Genomic DNA, 15591 nt, shown 5'->3' on the forward strand with positions numbered 1-15591 from the left:
AATATTAATTATGATGATGATGATAACGATAATAATAATAGTAACCACGATTATAGTAATAGTAATAGTAATAGTATTATTATCGGTAATATTATTAATATTATTAGTAATTAGTATGAGATATGTGACCCCCAACACTTCACTCACTAACTTCCTGATTGATACCGGGGCAAATGCACATGTGTAACAATACTAAATAACGATTTGTTTGTTGAACGCAGTTTTTCGCCCAAACGCGCAATAAGATTTGCAGAGTTTGATATTGTGCGTGATTGTCACACCTTACCTCTGCAAAATTATGAGCCGGCTTGGCCTCTGCATGATTTTAATTTTTTTAGAAACATTGTCGAAATGCATGGTATTCATTGAAAACAGGAGGTGAACAATCCAATGATTACTTAGTAGTCGATTAACATCCGTTTTTTTTACTGTTAACCGACTTCTAAGTAAGCAGGTTTATTTTCAGTTTTAGTATAAGCGGTTTAATGTACATACTATTGGAACGCGAACAATACAAAACTGTAAATATCTGTTTACCAATCAAACATTTGAACATCAAAGCCATAGAAGTTAAAGAAATCAATATTCCTTATGAGGTTTATGAAGTCAACTCTACAAATTATCCTACTTCTTATACGCGTATTTCCGCTAAACCAAATGGGAAATAAGCACCAAAATGAACAAAACAGATCACTGCCCAAGTAAAACTATTTTCTATAGAAAAAAATTCGGTTAAGACGATAACTTCCCCGTTGATGGTAGTGAGGCTTCTTTCTTTTACCTTAAAAATAAACTGCAAACTTTTCTGATGTACTGTAGTGTGACATGAAATCACTGCAAAGAACGGATGCATCATGAGAGATCACCAAGAAACGATAACACTTCTATTGTGCTGTTTAAATCACCCATTCACGTTGCATATCATGAAATCTAAATATCCCGCTCTTGGCCAAAAATATCTTCAATATTGCGACACTTAAGTAAAGCCTTTGCCTGTGGGATCACGTTCTTGGGGCGCTAAATATGTTTCCTATAAAATGTAATTAAAAGAGTCTAGACAAAGCTGTTTTGGGCAACCCCACAATAGGCCTTTTGCAATTAGAGATCACGTGCTTCGATACCGCATAGCAACGCCATACTGGAGAGCAAGCCCTTTAGTGATCTCAGAAAAAATAGAGCTCACAGAGGTCTGCATTCAAACAAAGAATACAGCGGATAGCAAGTTAAAGGGTATTCCAATCCGAGAAATCTTGTAATTTTCAATCAACAGCTTTCTTGGAGCGTATCAGCGAAAAATGAATTTTGATGTGATTTTGCCGCTGATACACTCCGGGGAAGCTGTTGATTACTTCTTACTGGATTTCTCGAATTGGGATACCTTTTGACCTGTTATCCGCTGTATTCTTTGTTTGAATGCAGACCTCTGTGACCTCTATACTGTCTGAGATCACTAGAGTGCTTGCTTTCCAGTGTGGCGTTGCTATGCGGTATCTAAGCACGTGATCTCTAGCTGCAAAAGGCCTATTGCACAGAGTTGCGTCATTCAAAAGCGATGATATTTACAACTCGAAAGTATTATGTGTATCAAAAACTATCTAATATAATGCCGCCACAAAGAGAGAAAATGATCGAATGATATTTCTTCTGCGTCACGGTCGAGACAATACAAATGCGACGGAACTTTCCTTTATGCTTACTGTGCTCATTCTAATAGTGTTTTTACAGCAGATGTTTGTTTGTTCCTCGTGTTCGTTTCTGAAAGCGCAAAATTCCACAAACTCAAGACCAAATACAGACATGACATAACAAAAATTACAGTGTGGCGATTTACAGAGTTAAACAGAGAATTTGGTGGGCCAAAGTATTGGACTTCATTACCCATGGCCTTGAGGACAAATGATCACATGACCGTCAGTAAACCGCAAACGTTCACGTGTCTCTTACTACCGACAGAATACAGGAAAGCGCTCCTGACAAGGAAATCTGTCTATTACTTGCAACTGGTTCGGCTATGGCACACTACATTTTAGTTCTCTCTGGGATTTTTATCACTCTAGTGGCGTTCAGCTCAGGTGAGTGAGGACTGGGCTAAACTTCAGAATACCCGGCCACTCATTTACATGTCATTGAATAAGAATAGCATCTATTGTGTTATGCCTCATTCTTCAAAGCCTCCCGACACATGTAAATGATGTGGACGGGTATTCTGAAGTTGCTCCCACGATACGAAAAAATATCAACTTTCCTTTTAGACGCTTGTGAAAAAAGCAGAATTCGCCACCAAAGCTAAGGTCTGAAGTTGCTCCAACATTCCATCAGAATACCCGGCCACTCATTTACATGTCATTGAATAAGAATAGCATCTATTGTGTTATGCCTCATTCTTCAAAGCCTCCCGACACATGTAAATGATGTGGACGGGTATTCTGAAGTTGCTCCACGATACGAAAAAATATCAACTTTCCTTTTAGACGCTTGTGAAAAAAGCAGAATTCGCCACCAAAGCTAAGGTATAGGCTAAACTTCAGAATACCCGGCCACTCATTTACATGTCATTGAATAAGAATAGCATCTATTGTGTTATGCCTCATTCTTCAAAGCCTCCCGACACATGTAAATGATGTGGACGGGTATTCTGAAGTTGCTCCCACGATACGAAAAAATATCAACTTTCCTTTTAGACGCTTGTGAAAAAAGCAGAATTCGCCACCAAAGCTAAGGTAAACATAGGCTAAACTTCAGAATACCCGGCCACTCATTTACATGTCATTGAATAAGAATAGCATCTAGCTAAACTTCAGAATACCCGGCCACTCATTTACATGTCATTGAATAAGAATAGCATCTATGGGGCACCTTGCTGACTGGATTATATTGTGACGAACTTGTTCTGAAGCCGGTTTTTCCGAAATTACTGAAACAAACATAGAAGTTACTTAAATAGGCAGCCCAGGCGTTCTGTGTGAGATTTTAGGGTCTAAAGGTTATTAGCGGGAATACTTAGTCTAACAAGATTGAATTTTGAGCTATTTCTTTCGGTATTGAACACTGTGCCTTGAGATATTTGTCTGAGGTATTATTTTCAATTTGATCTATTGACACTTGAGTGATATGGCTAGTAAAACCACATGCGTTTACTATGCTGTTGCTCTTTACAAAGAAAATTTGTTTTAACTGTTCACTGCACAGCTATGGACCGATGATTTTATTTTTCCTGTGATTATCAGTAGCCTAGCGGTGTTAAGTTTAGGTAAGTGGTAATCATCTGTGATGAACTCATGCGACATAGTACCTCCTCTCTTTTAATTCATGTTACCAAGTATTCGCGTAAGCAAAACAAATACCGTACGTGTGCATTTCTAGTGTTGCTGAGGATTCATTTCTGGATTGAAAATGATCTACAACACGATTTTGCTTACAGCACATCAGTCGACGGTTGCTTTATGAAAATTGCCCCATACTTTTAAGCGAGGATGTTTTATCGTAAGTATTTTATCTTTAGCATTTCTATCAGTGTCCAAAGCGAAAAGACAGCTGTTGGAAATACATTAGTTTCACTGCCATCTTCAGCTTTTCATCGCTGAACAATGGCAAGTAGTAGTACTTTGAATAAATAACGCTCTTTGTTTTGACAACGTCTACAAAAGGGCAATATTTCTTGAAGATGTTTAGCTGAAATACTGGCAGTGAACGTACTTCGCTCGATAGAGTGACTTCACGAAACAAAATTAAACTCTGTTATTTCATTTATTACATCCATTTTGCAATCACTGGTGGTCCCTGTAATCTGATTGGCTCTAATTGGTGCGATTTATTCCCAAATCGCACCATTTTTTGCTCTAAATCGCATCTCTTTTCCAGCCAATGAGGAATTTACACTTAAAACAAACAACCAATCAGATTTCAAGGCTTGTTTTAAGTGACCAATCAAATTGCAGGAAAATGAAAAACAAAGAGTATCATCTGGCAAATTTTGCAACTTTTGTTTCCAAAACTCTTATTTTTCCCCCCAAGAATGGATGAGTTTAATTTCTTCCAGTTTTTGAATGATAACAATGAGATTCTTCAGGCTGAAGACCAACATGCCAGGGACTCTCCCACTTTTTCTCTACATTTTGGTGAATATTTTGACGATTTTGTACCTTCTCAAGCTCAAAATCCGCGCGATCCCGAGTCCACCGAATCAACAACAAACGAAGAAAATCAAAAGCCACTACAAGAGTTGGATGTTGCAAGATTTCCCATTATTTCAAGCGATGAAATACATGAGCTTAAGTCTGTCACTTCCAATAAAAATACGTCCCGCTCCACAAAACAATGGATGAATGTTTTCAGAAGCTGGTGTCAATGCCGCCATCCTGAATATGTCTCCATCGAAACAATGGCGCCTGAAGAACTTGACAAAGTCCTGAGTAAGTTTTACGCCGAAGTAAGAAAAAAAGACGGAGATGATTACGAGCCAGAATCCCTTAAAATCATGCAGCGTGCCATAGAACGATATCTAAAGTAGAACTATCCACTGAGCATCGTGCAATCGAGGGAGTTTCACTCCTCACGAGAAATCCTCAATGCGAAAGCAATTTCCCTGCGTCAACAAGGAAAGGTAAAGAGACCCAACAAAGCTCAGCCAATCACATGTGAAGAAGAGTCAGCCCTGTGGGAAAAAGGTCAGTTGGGTGATTTTAATGGAAAGGTCTTGACCAATGTCAACTTTAAAAATTTGACGGAACAACTGGGATTTCGTGGTCGCCAAGAACACTACGATGCGTACGTGGAAGACGTAATTATAAGACAGCGAGAAGATGGAACTGAAGTTGTTGAGTTCAGAGAAGGTCCCACTAAAACACGGAGCGGTGGTCTCACCATCAGGCAAAGAACAACACCACAAGCAATGTTCAGCACCGATGGCGGAAAAAGCGATCCAGTGCGGCTATTGAAGCTTTGGTTGTCCAAGCGACCCGAAGGAATGAAGAACACAGGGCTACTCTATCTAAGCATCATAAATCGTCCTAAATCAGCAGATGTTTGGTATACCAAAGTTCGAATGGGACAAAACATCATCGGCAATTTAATGAAATCCATGGCCTCCTGTCTCAGGACGAATAAGAAGCTGACGAACCACAGCATGAGGAAAACATTGGTATCAAAACTGAAGAAATCATGTCAACCGCGCAATATCATCTGTGAAATAACAGGCCATGCACGTGAATCTTCGTTAGACGACTACGATGAAATAGACGAGAATCACAGGAAAGAACTGTCTCACATTATCAGTGGATGTAAAGACGTGTCAAACGAAAATCAAGCAAACGAAGTCTCCCGCCAAAACACTGCAAATCAAGCCTCAAATCAAGAGATTGCAGTCCAACACAAACGAACACCTCTGGTTCCTATTTATCACGTCCAACAACAAGGCCTAATGTATCAGGCCATGGGTTACAATCCTGGTTTTCAGTCAGCTGAATTTTCAGGATTTCAACCACGTTTTCCATTGCAGTCTCCGCACTACCGCATGGAAGCCTTCAGTTGTGCTGCTCCCGTTCCATCGCAGAATTACACAGGCTGCACCTTCAATTTCTTCTCCAGAGACAGCCAGAATTCTCCACCCCAACCGCAGAAGAAACGAAGGGTTTACATCATTGAGTCAGACGACGAGGATTGAACTTTAACGCTTCACTATTTTTCTGAGTTATTGAGGACTTCTTGAATTTCTTGAATGAAACTTGTCTTTCTTTTGATACGCTTGACTGAGTTTTTGACACATGACGTCAAAGTCTTTCTGTTTTGTTTTCAAAATAAGATGTAAATGCGTTTCCGGTTCCGCTTTTTATTTAAAAACCGGCTCAGTACTGCATCAATAGAATATTTGAATTGACCAAGTTCTGTATTTGGGCGATTTCAAAATGGATGTAATAAAGTGGTAATTGAACCTCGTGTCGTGCAATTTTGGTCTGAAATCATACTTGTTAATTCAAATCGAACGAGCGCTGCGCGCTCGTTCGATTTTGAAATCACGCGTATGATTTCAGCCCAAATTGCACTCCACTCAGTTCAATTACCATTATTAATCATTTCTTGTCTCCGAATTCTTAAAATTCGGTTTGTATGATGTTTGCCTTTCACTGCTTCGAACAATTATTTGGCGCAAATTCCTCACGGCAGGCAATCAGTTATTTACACTGCAGGAGCAAATTTTGTCAATCTTTGAGCAGATTTCATAAACATTATAAATTATTCAAAAAATTTTGTTTTTGAATTACCCCAACAATTGGCTAACTCCACCAAATTACTGAAAAGAAAAATATCAAAATGCACGGACAAGATTTTTCTTTTCGAAAAAAAGGTTTTCCTTTTCACACTCGTGCCATGACGAAAAAAGTATACTTTCGCGATAAAATTTAAAAACTTACAAATCATATCGTTATCCACATGTTTTCAGGTGGTCGAATTTAAAAGAGTGATTAAATGTTTGGTAACATGTACACTCGCACAGCGAGCGACGAATATATCTCATTTACATTAGACACTGTGACCGCGCTCTGACCTTTTTGTTGTAAATGACACTATAAGAAATAATTTTATTATTATTATTATCATCTCAACGACTAAGATATTGGTTTCGTCATTTTTCGTCCTGAAACTGCGAAATCACCAGTTGTATTCTGATGTCAGCAAATAATAATAATAATAACAATAATAATAATAATAATAATAATAATGATAACAATAATAATAATAGTAATAATAATAGTAATTATAATAGGGACTTTAAAGAAATTAGACGGCAACGAGAACGTTGCGCAACTACAGATCTTATGAACAAATAATAACGCAGCATGTGTGGTTTAAATGTTTATTCGTCTTGTTGAACAAGGCTGAAGCTGTCACAGATGTCAAATTATCAAAGTTAACAAACTGAAATAACTCGGCAGGTCGAATTTTACGCATTTACCTGACGTTTTTTCGAATTATGGCTCATAACAACACACAAATTTTTTTCACATAACAATTAGAAAACAAACTGCTCAAGGCGTGTGTTTTATGAATGACAGCCAAATTCACTGGAACATGAAGATTGCTCGAGATGACAGCTTCGTAAAACTCGGCTGCTGTGACTAATGGGGCCCTCCACTCAACGCATCGGAAAGGATATCAAAGCAAGCTCTCATTTGTTCACCCGAAGGGCGGACTATGCAATTCATGAGGCTTGCTTCACTGCACGCGCAAGCGCTACGATGACCGGACATCCTCATGAGCTAACTGCGATGGACCTCGCTCTGATATCGTTATTATTTGTATGAATTTAAGCAGTTATAGCACTTGGTTATATTTCTTATCATACCTGTTTTATTTTGTTTTGTCACTGAACAACGAACTGAATATACTATACGAGTTTCACCTGTGTTTGATTTTTGTTACCGTAGGTAAGCTAACAATCTAATTGAGCGTGAAAACCTTCAAAACTCGACTGCATGTTCATTTCGTTTTCTGTTTGAGTATTGTCGTCTCTACTCTCGTTAGAATGACGTCTATTACGGCGCTTGGCTCATGGATAAACCCTTGCTTGGCCGGCTTCTGTTGCTACTTGCCGGCTCACTTTCAATTAAATAAGAAAAGCTAGTCAGAGAGGGACCAGAGAAATGGCCGGACATTGTACAAATTGGCAGATGGCGTGACGGCTTTAGCTTAGCTCCGTGCACTTCATTCTGATGGAGCACGCTCTTTCAACCAATGACAGTGCGTGTTAAATCCTAACTTAATTATGATAAATGATATTTTGTGGCATCTTCCGCGGGTTTCATCACCCAGTACAAGAATTTTATGAGATTTATTACCAAAGGGAATCAATTAATTTATGCAACTGCGCCGCGTTTTATCATTACCCCGGATAGGTTACATCCGGGAATTACAATGGCAGATACTTAAACATCCGAACATGTGATTTCGGGCTTCTTTTAGTTAAGTTTCGGCGCAGGGGAAACTTTTCCCACCCTATTAACCCGCCCATTTTATTCGAGCATTCTCATAGGTGCGTTGAGTTGTCATTCGATGGGTGTTTGCCCTCACCTTTGCTGGGACTAAGTTTTATTTCCGGTTTTACTGTAATTTGAAACGGCCACTCAACTGAGTGGCGAGATTACGGCAAATAAAGGTTGTCCGTTTAATTCTCCCAGCAAACCGAGCTCACCCCTGGCAATGCACAGCGTATGTCAATAGGTTATTGGCAAGCGAGCAAGAGGCATAAATGCTTTATAATTCATGTGACCTGTACTGACACTGAGGTAAATTATAAAATTATTTATGAAAAATTATTACATAATTGTAAACAATTAAGTCCCTGTTAGTAGAGGTAACATGAATCTACTACTCTTTATTTCCTTCTAAGTCTTCTTGAGGATCATAATTCTATTACATGTCGGAAAGTTGCATTTAGTATATCCAAGTCAATAATTTGTTGTTTTCTTTTTTTCTGTTATTTTTTCTCTTTTTTTATTTTACATTAATTTATCAATGTTATCATTATCTATAAAATTCACGAATTCAGTGTAATTCCCAACTGTAGATGCACACCTTTTTGGAAACCGTTAGCAACTAATTATCACGTCCCACATGCTGTCTTCGAAGTTTAGCAAAGTTATACCTCTTGCCGTGAAATTCCAAAATGTCATTAAAGTTTTCTTAGCTTTTCAAATGGCTGTGAATGTAATATAAGATGTAACTTACATGTAGTTACGCATAGCATAAAGGTCATAAAATGATGATGTTTTCAAACTCATGACCGTGAAGTTTTGAATTAGACTGCAGGTACCCTATACGTAGGCATCAGAAGTGGAGTTTTGCTTTGCCTACAGTTTCTGACCCTTTTTAAGTGTTGGTGTCCTTTGCCAAGATTCCAAAATGCCATTGGGTATTTTCTTGTAGTATCCATTACTATCATAGCCATTAACGCACTTTCCTACTATTCCATAGGTTTATTTGTGTCTAAGATCGATATTGTAGCGAAACCGTCGCAAGAAAATCTGAAGATACCATACCATCCCCCTCCAAGTTTACCTGGTTTCCATGATTTGGCATGGTTCGTCTGTGAAGACCTAGAATTATGCTTGTCAAGCGAAGGAAAAGTACACCCCTTTGCTGGGATTAATAAAACAAGCGTCTGGGTTGACTTTCCACAATTGTTTAAAATCGACCTAACTGGAACGCTAACAATTGTTAGGATGTCACCAGAATACGATGGTATGGTTATTCTGTGCTGGGCTCACTTCCACGGTATTGGGAAGAGTTTGCAAAAAACTTATTTGAAAATACGAGGTACGAGCATTCACTGACTCAGTATTGTGCATGTAGATTTCCATTTTCAGGAAAACAGACGTTAGAGGTTGTACCACATGTTAGTGCACTGTACTCTATGTTTTTGGACATTTCCTTAGTGATATCCGGGCTGCAGGAACTGCCGCGTGTTTGATTGAAAACGAGAATAACTGAGAGATCTCGGCTAAAACTTAACGAATCAGCCGGAATTCGCTTCCATTATATTATTATCACTATATCATTATCATTGTCACTATCATTGACATTATCGTTTCGTTATTCTTTATTATTTTCATGATTATTGACAACTTCCTTTGTCCTTTGAATTTCTAGAAGCGCCACGAATAGAAATTAAAACACCGGAGAAAGTCTACGTGCCCAAAGGAACGAACCTGTCTTTGGTATGTGTGGCAGATGGTTGGCCCACGCCTCAAATGACCTGGACTTGTGGAGATGGACTCCTCTTAAACCAGACCAGTACCGTGGGAACCTATATCCAACAAAACGTCACATTGGAAGATAGTGGAAAATACACCTGCCGTGCTAAAAACCCGTTCGGACTTGACTCCCATACTGTGGAAGTAATTGTTTTAGGTGAGTTCTTAAAGATTTAGCCTTAGCTCAGTATGACTGGTGATCAGTTCATTAAGGAAATAAGTTGAAAATCCAGCCTATATATATGCGTCATCAATCAAGCGCGAGGTCAAGATGGATGGATATTGGCCGAATTTTTTTTTTTGCATTGTTATGAACTGAGACGAAGTCGAGGTCCATAAAAATGCGAAAAAAAAACCAGGCTAACATCCAGCCATCTCGACCGAACAAGCTTGGTCAATAAAGGATTTATTATATTGCAGAAAGATTTCGCTTTATCAAGAATTAAGAATGACTTGTTTCCTTCGAGAGCTGGGAAAGAAAGCTAACTGTGTTTGTCGCACAACAAACGCACGAGAGTCGTTTCGGTTTTTTCTGTAATGACTATTCTCTGACGATTTTTTATTTTCCGTCGCCGAAATTGTTCAAAATTTACGAACGTAGTTCTTATTCTATTTTTTTTATGCGGACGATCAATGCGGGCAATCCCGAGCGGGAAAGATAGACCGCATCTCGTCCGCCTGGGGACTGTACCTGATCAATGCAATGGAACGAAAAATCACCTAGGGTGTGTGGGGTTCTGGTAAAGTGTATTGCTACTTCACAAGCTGTTTTGTTTGGGAGCATAACAGATTTTTGATTTCGAAACCTAATTCTAAATTCGGTAATAGCTAGTTGATCCCATGTATCGCAGGAGACATTTCTTGCAAGAAGCGAAGTAAATCACATTTTTAGAATCACAAGAAAGTCTGGAATGAATGGTGTAACTTTTGCCCGTCTGAAAGCTAAGAAATGAATTAGATTCAACAAAGAAATTCTGACAGAGGTCGTATCTTTTCCTACCGCATTTACACCTCTCTCTTCCCTACTCTTTTCCCTTCAAGTATGAAAAGCGTGAGTTTAAAAATCAACCTACACATATATGGCCAATTTATTGTTCACTGTGTATCATATTGGTGGTCAGTCAGAGAATAAAGGTACTCAGCTTTCTTCATGACTAATCATGTATCCTGTGAGTGTGTTATTGAGCGGGAGGGGGCAGTGGAGGGGGCAGTGGAAACTAAAGGAACATAAGGTGTTTTAAAGATTCAATTTGTTGACCTAAAAAAGAAAACAAATAAAGAAAGTTGAGGACAGACCTTTTACTTTGCTTACACTAACTACTAAAATTGGATGCTAGGTAAGCATCCTCTCTTTAAGTCTTAAATCCATCCATCATTCGTTACCTCTGATAGCAAAATTTCAAACGGCTTTCTAAGTCCTTGCCATTTAAAAGCTTTTGCTTGAGTTACCAAATGTGTAACTGCCTGAATTAATGAGAATGTGCAGTCTGTATATGTCTCATCTGTTAGTGGTGGATCCTCTTGACCCTTCCACTCTCCTCACCTCTTCTTTTTCCTCTCTTTTCATTCCCCTCTTTTCTCCTCTTAGTCGCTATCTTTCCTCTCTCCTCCGCATAATTTCCCTACGTAGTCCCTCTCCTATCTCCACTCCCCCCTTTCCTCCTTCTGTCTCCCCTCCTGTATCCTCCTCTTCCTTTTCTCAATCTCTCTCTCCTCTCACCCCCACCTATCTCTCCTCTTCTTCTCTCTCCCCTCTTCCTTTCCCTTCTCTCGCCCCTCCTTCCCCCTCCTTTCTTCCCCTTCTCTTTATCTCTTCCCTTCTTTCTTCCCTCCTCTCACGCCATCCTCTCACACCATCCTATCAAACAATCCTCCTACCATCTCCTTTCTCCATCTCTTCTTTCCAACTCGTCCTCATCTATTCCATTCCTCTCTTCCCTCCACTCTCCCTCTACTTGTTCTTCTTTCTCCCCCCTCTTCTCTCTCTCATTCCTATCCCTTACACTCCTCATTCTCTCTTGTCTTTCCTCCCAGCTCCCTCTATCCTCTTCCTCCTCTTTATTGCAATCTATTCTACGAGACTGTTAAAAAGTACCGTAGTTAGCATGAGGTGTTTTTGTGACACGTTAGGGCCACAGAACGCTGCAATACAAATCAAGTTATAATCAGTGATTGAATCTCTCTTTTATGTGTGCGTTCATTTTCTTTATAGATCTTTCATATTCAACATCGTCACCTCCGACAGGTACTCACAAAATTTTAACTATTTCTTTTTTATTTGTCTGAGTAGGAATCTTGTTTAGCTTACATTCCATTTTGATTCACTTTGCTTTGATACTTCTGATTTGTTTCTTTTTTTGTTTTTTGTTTTTTTTTTGCTCTTTGTTTTTCTTGAACGTAATTTGTAAAGTGCTTCTGAAAACATAATTTTTGTCGTAATTCTAGTTACCTACTTCCTCCCAAAGTGCTTAAAGAATCATACAAACCAACTCTATTAACTCAAGTTGATATTGCCACTGTATTAAGTGCATAAACGCTCCCGGAAATCGTGAAGAAGTTTTGGGAGTGTCTCAATGGCCTAATAGCTCTTACGGCTAACGGTTAAAATTTTGGCCATTTTACGGTTTGCAATTAAGAAAAAAAAATGTTTATATTTTCAGAACCACCACATATTATTGAATGGTGCGATGCAATTTGAGTTATGATCAGCAATTTGATCTCTCTTTTTATGTGTGTCTATATGTATGAGTGTATGTGTGTGTGCGTTTACTTTATACATCTTCCAGGTTCAACACTGACAAATCCAACAGGAGTTTCTAGCTATCAGCAATTTTTTTTTCAATTGTTTGTATTCTTTTTGTTAGTGTATATATGTTTTTTTATTGTGGGTGTGTCTGTTTCGCATAATCCTGTTTTGTTTCGTTTAGTTTCTGTTTTTTGTGTTTGTTTTGAAGGTTTGTTTTTTCATCGTCATAATTCTTTAAGCGTTCTTAAAGCTAGTTTTCCTTCATCTTTGCCTCCTTCCTCCCAACGTGTTAGGAGAAATGCACTAACCACTAACCAAGTATATCTCCTTAGTCCATAGTGCCAGAGTTTGAAATGCATGAGCACCATGGAAATTGTAGAAAAGCTTTATGTTAAAGAGAAACAATAAAACTCTCGCATATTTTAAACCAAGTATAGCCCCTGCCCTGTTTCTAGTTTTCGTTGCTGTAGGGATGACTCGACTTTACACTAATCGATTTTGTGTTATACAGATAATCAAGGAGGTCGAGAGTGCGAGACCACCTACAAATGGACAACTTACTCGCTTTTAGTACTAGTACTCGTGATACTTTTAGGGGGGGGCTTAGTTCGTGTACTGTGCAATAATAGGGGCGCAAACCAAATAGATATTTAAGAAAGGGGTAAGTTTCTAAAGAAACTGTGGTGCAGCGTCTGTGGGAGTAACAAAGTAATTTGATTATATCAACTTAGTTGAAATTGTAAGTTGTTACGTACAGAGTTGAGAAAGCTCACATTTCGAACGTCAGCTCTTCGTATTACTTCGCCCCTCTGATGGGAGAATAGTTTAAGAATAGCGTGGAGAAAATATGAAATGTTTTGTAAGTTTTGTTTGTTGTGAGGACTAAATTTTCCTTCGCGCACAGACAAAAGCCAATTGAATATCAATTCTATACCTGCAAATATTGAAAACATGAAAACATGTATTTATCATGGGTTACGTAACTCTTTCTTTGTGGTGTTGCATGGTATGTTGTCACAATTGCTTCATTAGCGGTAGGCTATATATTATAGCTTTTGTCATTTATATTCTTAGCCTAATTATAGTTACTTATTAAATGATAAATGTTTTATATTCGTTTGAGTGGGGTAGGGAATACACTAGAAAATAAAGGTTCTGACGTTTTCAAAATGTCACCTTTGTGTACGCAAGGGTTTACATGTAAATATCAGGAATTTATTTCCTCATTGCAAACAGACTATATTAATTATTCATTCTACCTTTGTTGTGCAATGTCACGTATTGCCTTCAATTTACAATTAAAGAGGCTGTAAGTATTTCACTTCTTGTATTACATATGTCTAGAAATGTGGAAATGGCGAAATTTCCTCAGAATCGTTAAACCGAGTCAATTTTCATAGACTAGTTAGACTTTTTAGTGAATTTTAGTCAAACTCGATAGGACGAATTCAATTTCGCGGATTTGACGATCTTGACGAAATTTTGCCATCTTCGTTAGTGCATGAATTTTTAGACATATCTCGTTTTTTATGCTCCTAATTTCGAATTAACATTACTGATGGACAAATAAATTTTCACGAACTCGAAAGTATACCAAAGCATTTAAAAGAGGTTTTAATTCCAACACCCCAATAAAGGATCGACTTAGAGAACAAGAAGGCATTGTAATGTATTTTTTTAACATATCAGAAGTTTTTAATCTTTATGATTAAATTGAACTTTATTCCAATTATGTTTTATTGCTTTTAGAAAGACTATGTTTGATGATTTTTGGTGGGAATTCGTGTCTGGAGTTAAATATGATGCTTCTACTTATAGAAGAAAAACAAACACACAAACAAACAAACAAACAAGCAAACGAACAATCTTTTCGAATGATTGTAGTAAAAGCTAACCAAAATAACGACAGGAAATACCTAGAAGATCAAAAGAATACTTAAAGTGAAAGAAGCAGACTGATTTAGTCGCGGGAAAACGCGGATGACAAGCTGCAAAAAATTTTTTCAATAACATGTCAAATACAGACTTGGACTTCTTTTTTTTTTTTTGCATTACTGCGCAATGCGATTGGTCCAGAAAGTTTGTAGCACTTTCTCAGTCGAAAAGAGCTCTATATTATTGGTCAGGAGAGAGTGACCCTCGTTTCATGGACCAATCACAGAGCGAAGTGACCCAAAACCAATGCAATCCCGAATTACATTGGAATCTCAGTTGGAAATTGACGTATTGCTTTACGTATATAATTACTTTTTCCCCGATTTCCCTGAAATCCTGAGGTCGAGAAACCGCGACCTGAGAACTGCCCACCATATCTTTTGGGAATTTTTGCGTGCAAGTTTTTGCCTGTTTTCCGTCAACCTTTCTAGACACTCCTGTACAAGAGAACGAAAACTCACAACAAATAAGCAAAGAGAACAAATAAACTCACAATGGAGAAAAATAAACTGCTCTGACACGAAGCTGCTTCTCAAACTAAACATAGCCATTTATCCACCAGACTAAACATATACATAACAAATTAAAAAATAGCGCAAAATTTCGCAAGGAAATGAATATTTCAAATTCATATACTTCACATAACCAGTTCGAAAAATACAGACATACGATACACTCTAAAAACAGTATAACAAGAAGTTTTGCGGTAACAAATGTACCATCTTTTAAGGTCTTGGTAGAGAGCGATATTAATAGGAATCAAGGTGTTTTAAAATAATATCAGTGAGTGATTGTAACGAATAAATACACGAATTTATAGGCAAGGTATCATCCCCGCATGAAGATGAAAAGCCTCACTTTTTATTCCTTTATTTAAATTTTTGTCACAAACTTTTAATCGTTTCCCTTTAATGTGATAATCAATTTATTACTTCATAATTAACTTTTTTCTGGAGAGGTGCTTGTTCTGTTGCTCTTTGTAATAACACTTGTCTCACTTTGTAATAAACGTGATATAGATGGTCAGTACAGGAGGGCATTCTACGTGCGCATGCGTGCAACCCCTGTTACAAGAAGGTGTGATCGCGGTAATGAAAATGCCGCGGGAAATTCAAATTATACTTTTCATGTTAATTTTGGTGTCATTTCTCATTGTAAATT

At 38.0% G+C, this 15591-nt stretch overlaps 2 protein-coding genes across 2 annotated transcripts; both read left to right on the forward strand.

The window, feature by feature from the left end:
- Positions 1-1694: 1694 nt before the first annotated feature.
- LOC111343569 (neural cell adhesion molecule L1-like protein) lies at positions 1695-14224 on the forward strand. Its single transcript, XM_022950752.2, has 5 exons — positions 1695-2072; positions 8971-9312; positions 9646-9906; positions 11962-11994; positions 13007-14224. Exons 1-5 carry the CDS (start codon positions 2012-2014, stop codon positions 13147-13149), a joined length of 840 nt encoding a protein of 279 aa, XP_022806487.1. The 5' UTR covers positions 1695-2011; the 3' UTR covers positions 13150-14224.
- LOC148726528 (uncharacterized) lies at positions 3780-5875 on the forward strand. Its single transcript, XM_088726888.1, has one exon. The coding sequence runs from the start codon at positions 4892-4894 to the stop codon at positions 5660-5662; it is 771 nt and encodes a 256-aa protein (XP_088583014.1). The 5' UTR covers positions 3780-4891; the 3' UTR covers positions 5663-5875.
- Positions 14225-15591: the final 1367 nt, after the last annotated feature.

The sequence above is a fragment of the Stylophora pistillata genome, chromosome 7, assembly GCF_964205215.1.
Source record: "Stylophora pistillata chromosome 7, jaStyPist1.2, whole genome shotgun sequence".
In the NCBI taxonomy this organism is placed as follows: domain Eukaryota; kingdom Metazoa; phylum Cnidaria; class Anthozoa; order Scleractinia; family Pocilloporidae; genus Stylophora; species Stylophora pistillata.

Bases quoted from the DNA above. Each gene is read 5' to 3' on its own strand.
- LOC111343569 (XM_022950752.2), top strand. From the start codon at position 2,012: ATGGCACACTACATTTTAGTTCTCTCTGGGATTTTTATCACTCTAGTG. The intron at 9,313-9,645 runs GTACGAGCATTC...TTGAATTTCTAG, and splicing joins AACTTATTTGAAAATACGAG to AAGCGCCACGAATAGAAATT. The intron at 9,907-11,961 runs GTGAGTTCTTAA...TTTTCTTTATAG, and splicing joins TGTGGAAGTAATTGTTTTAG to ATCTTTCATATTCAACATCG.
- LOC148726528 (XM_088726888.1), top strand. From the start codon at position 4,892: ATGTTCAGCACCGATGGCGGAAAAAGCGATCCAGTGCGGCTATTGAAG.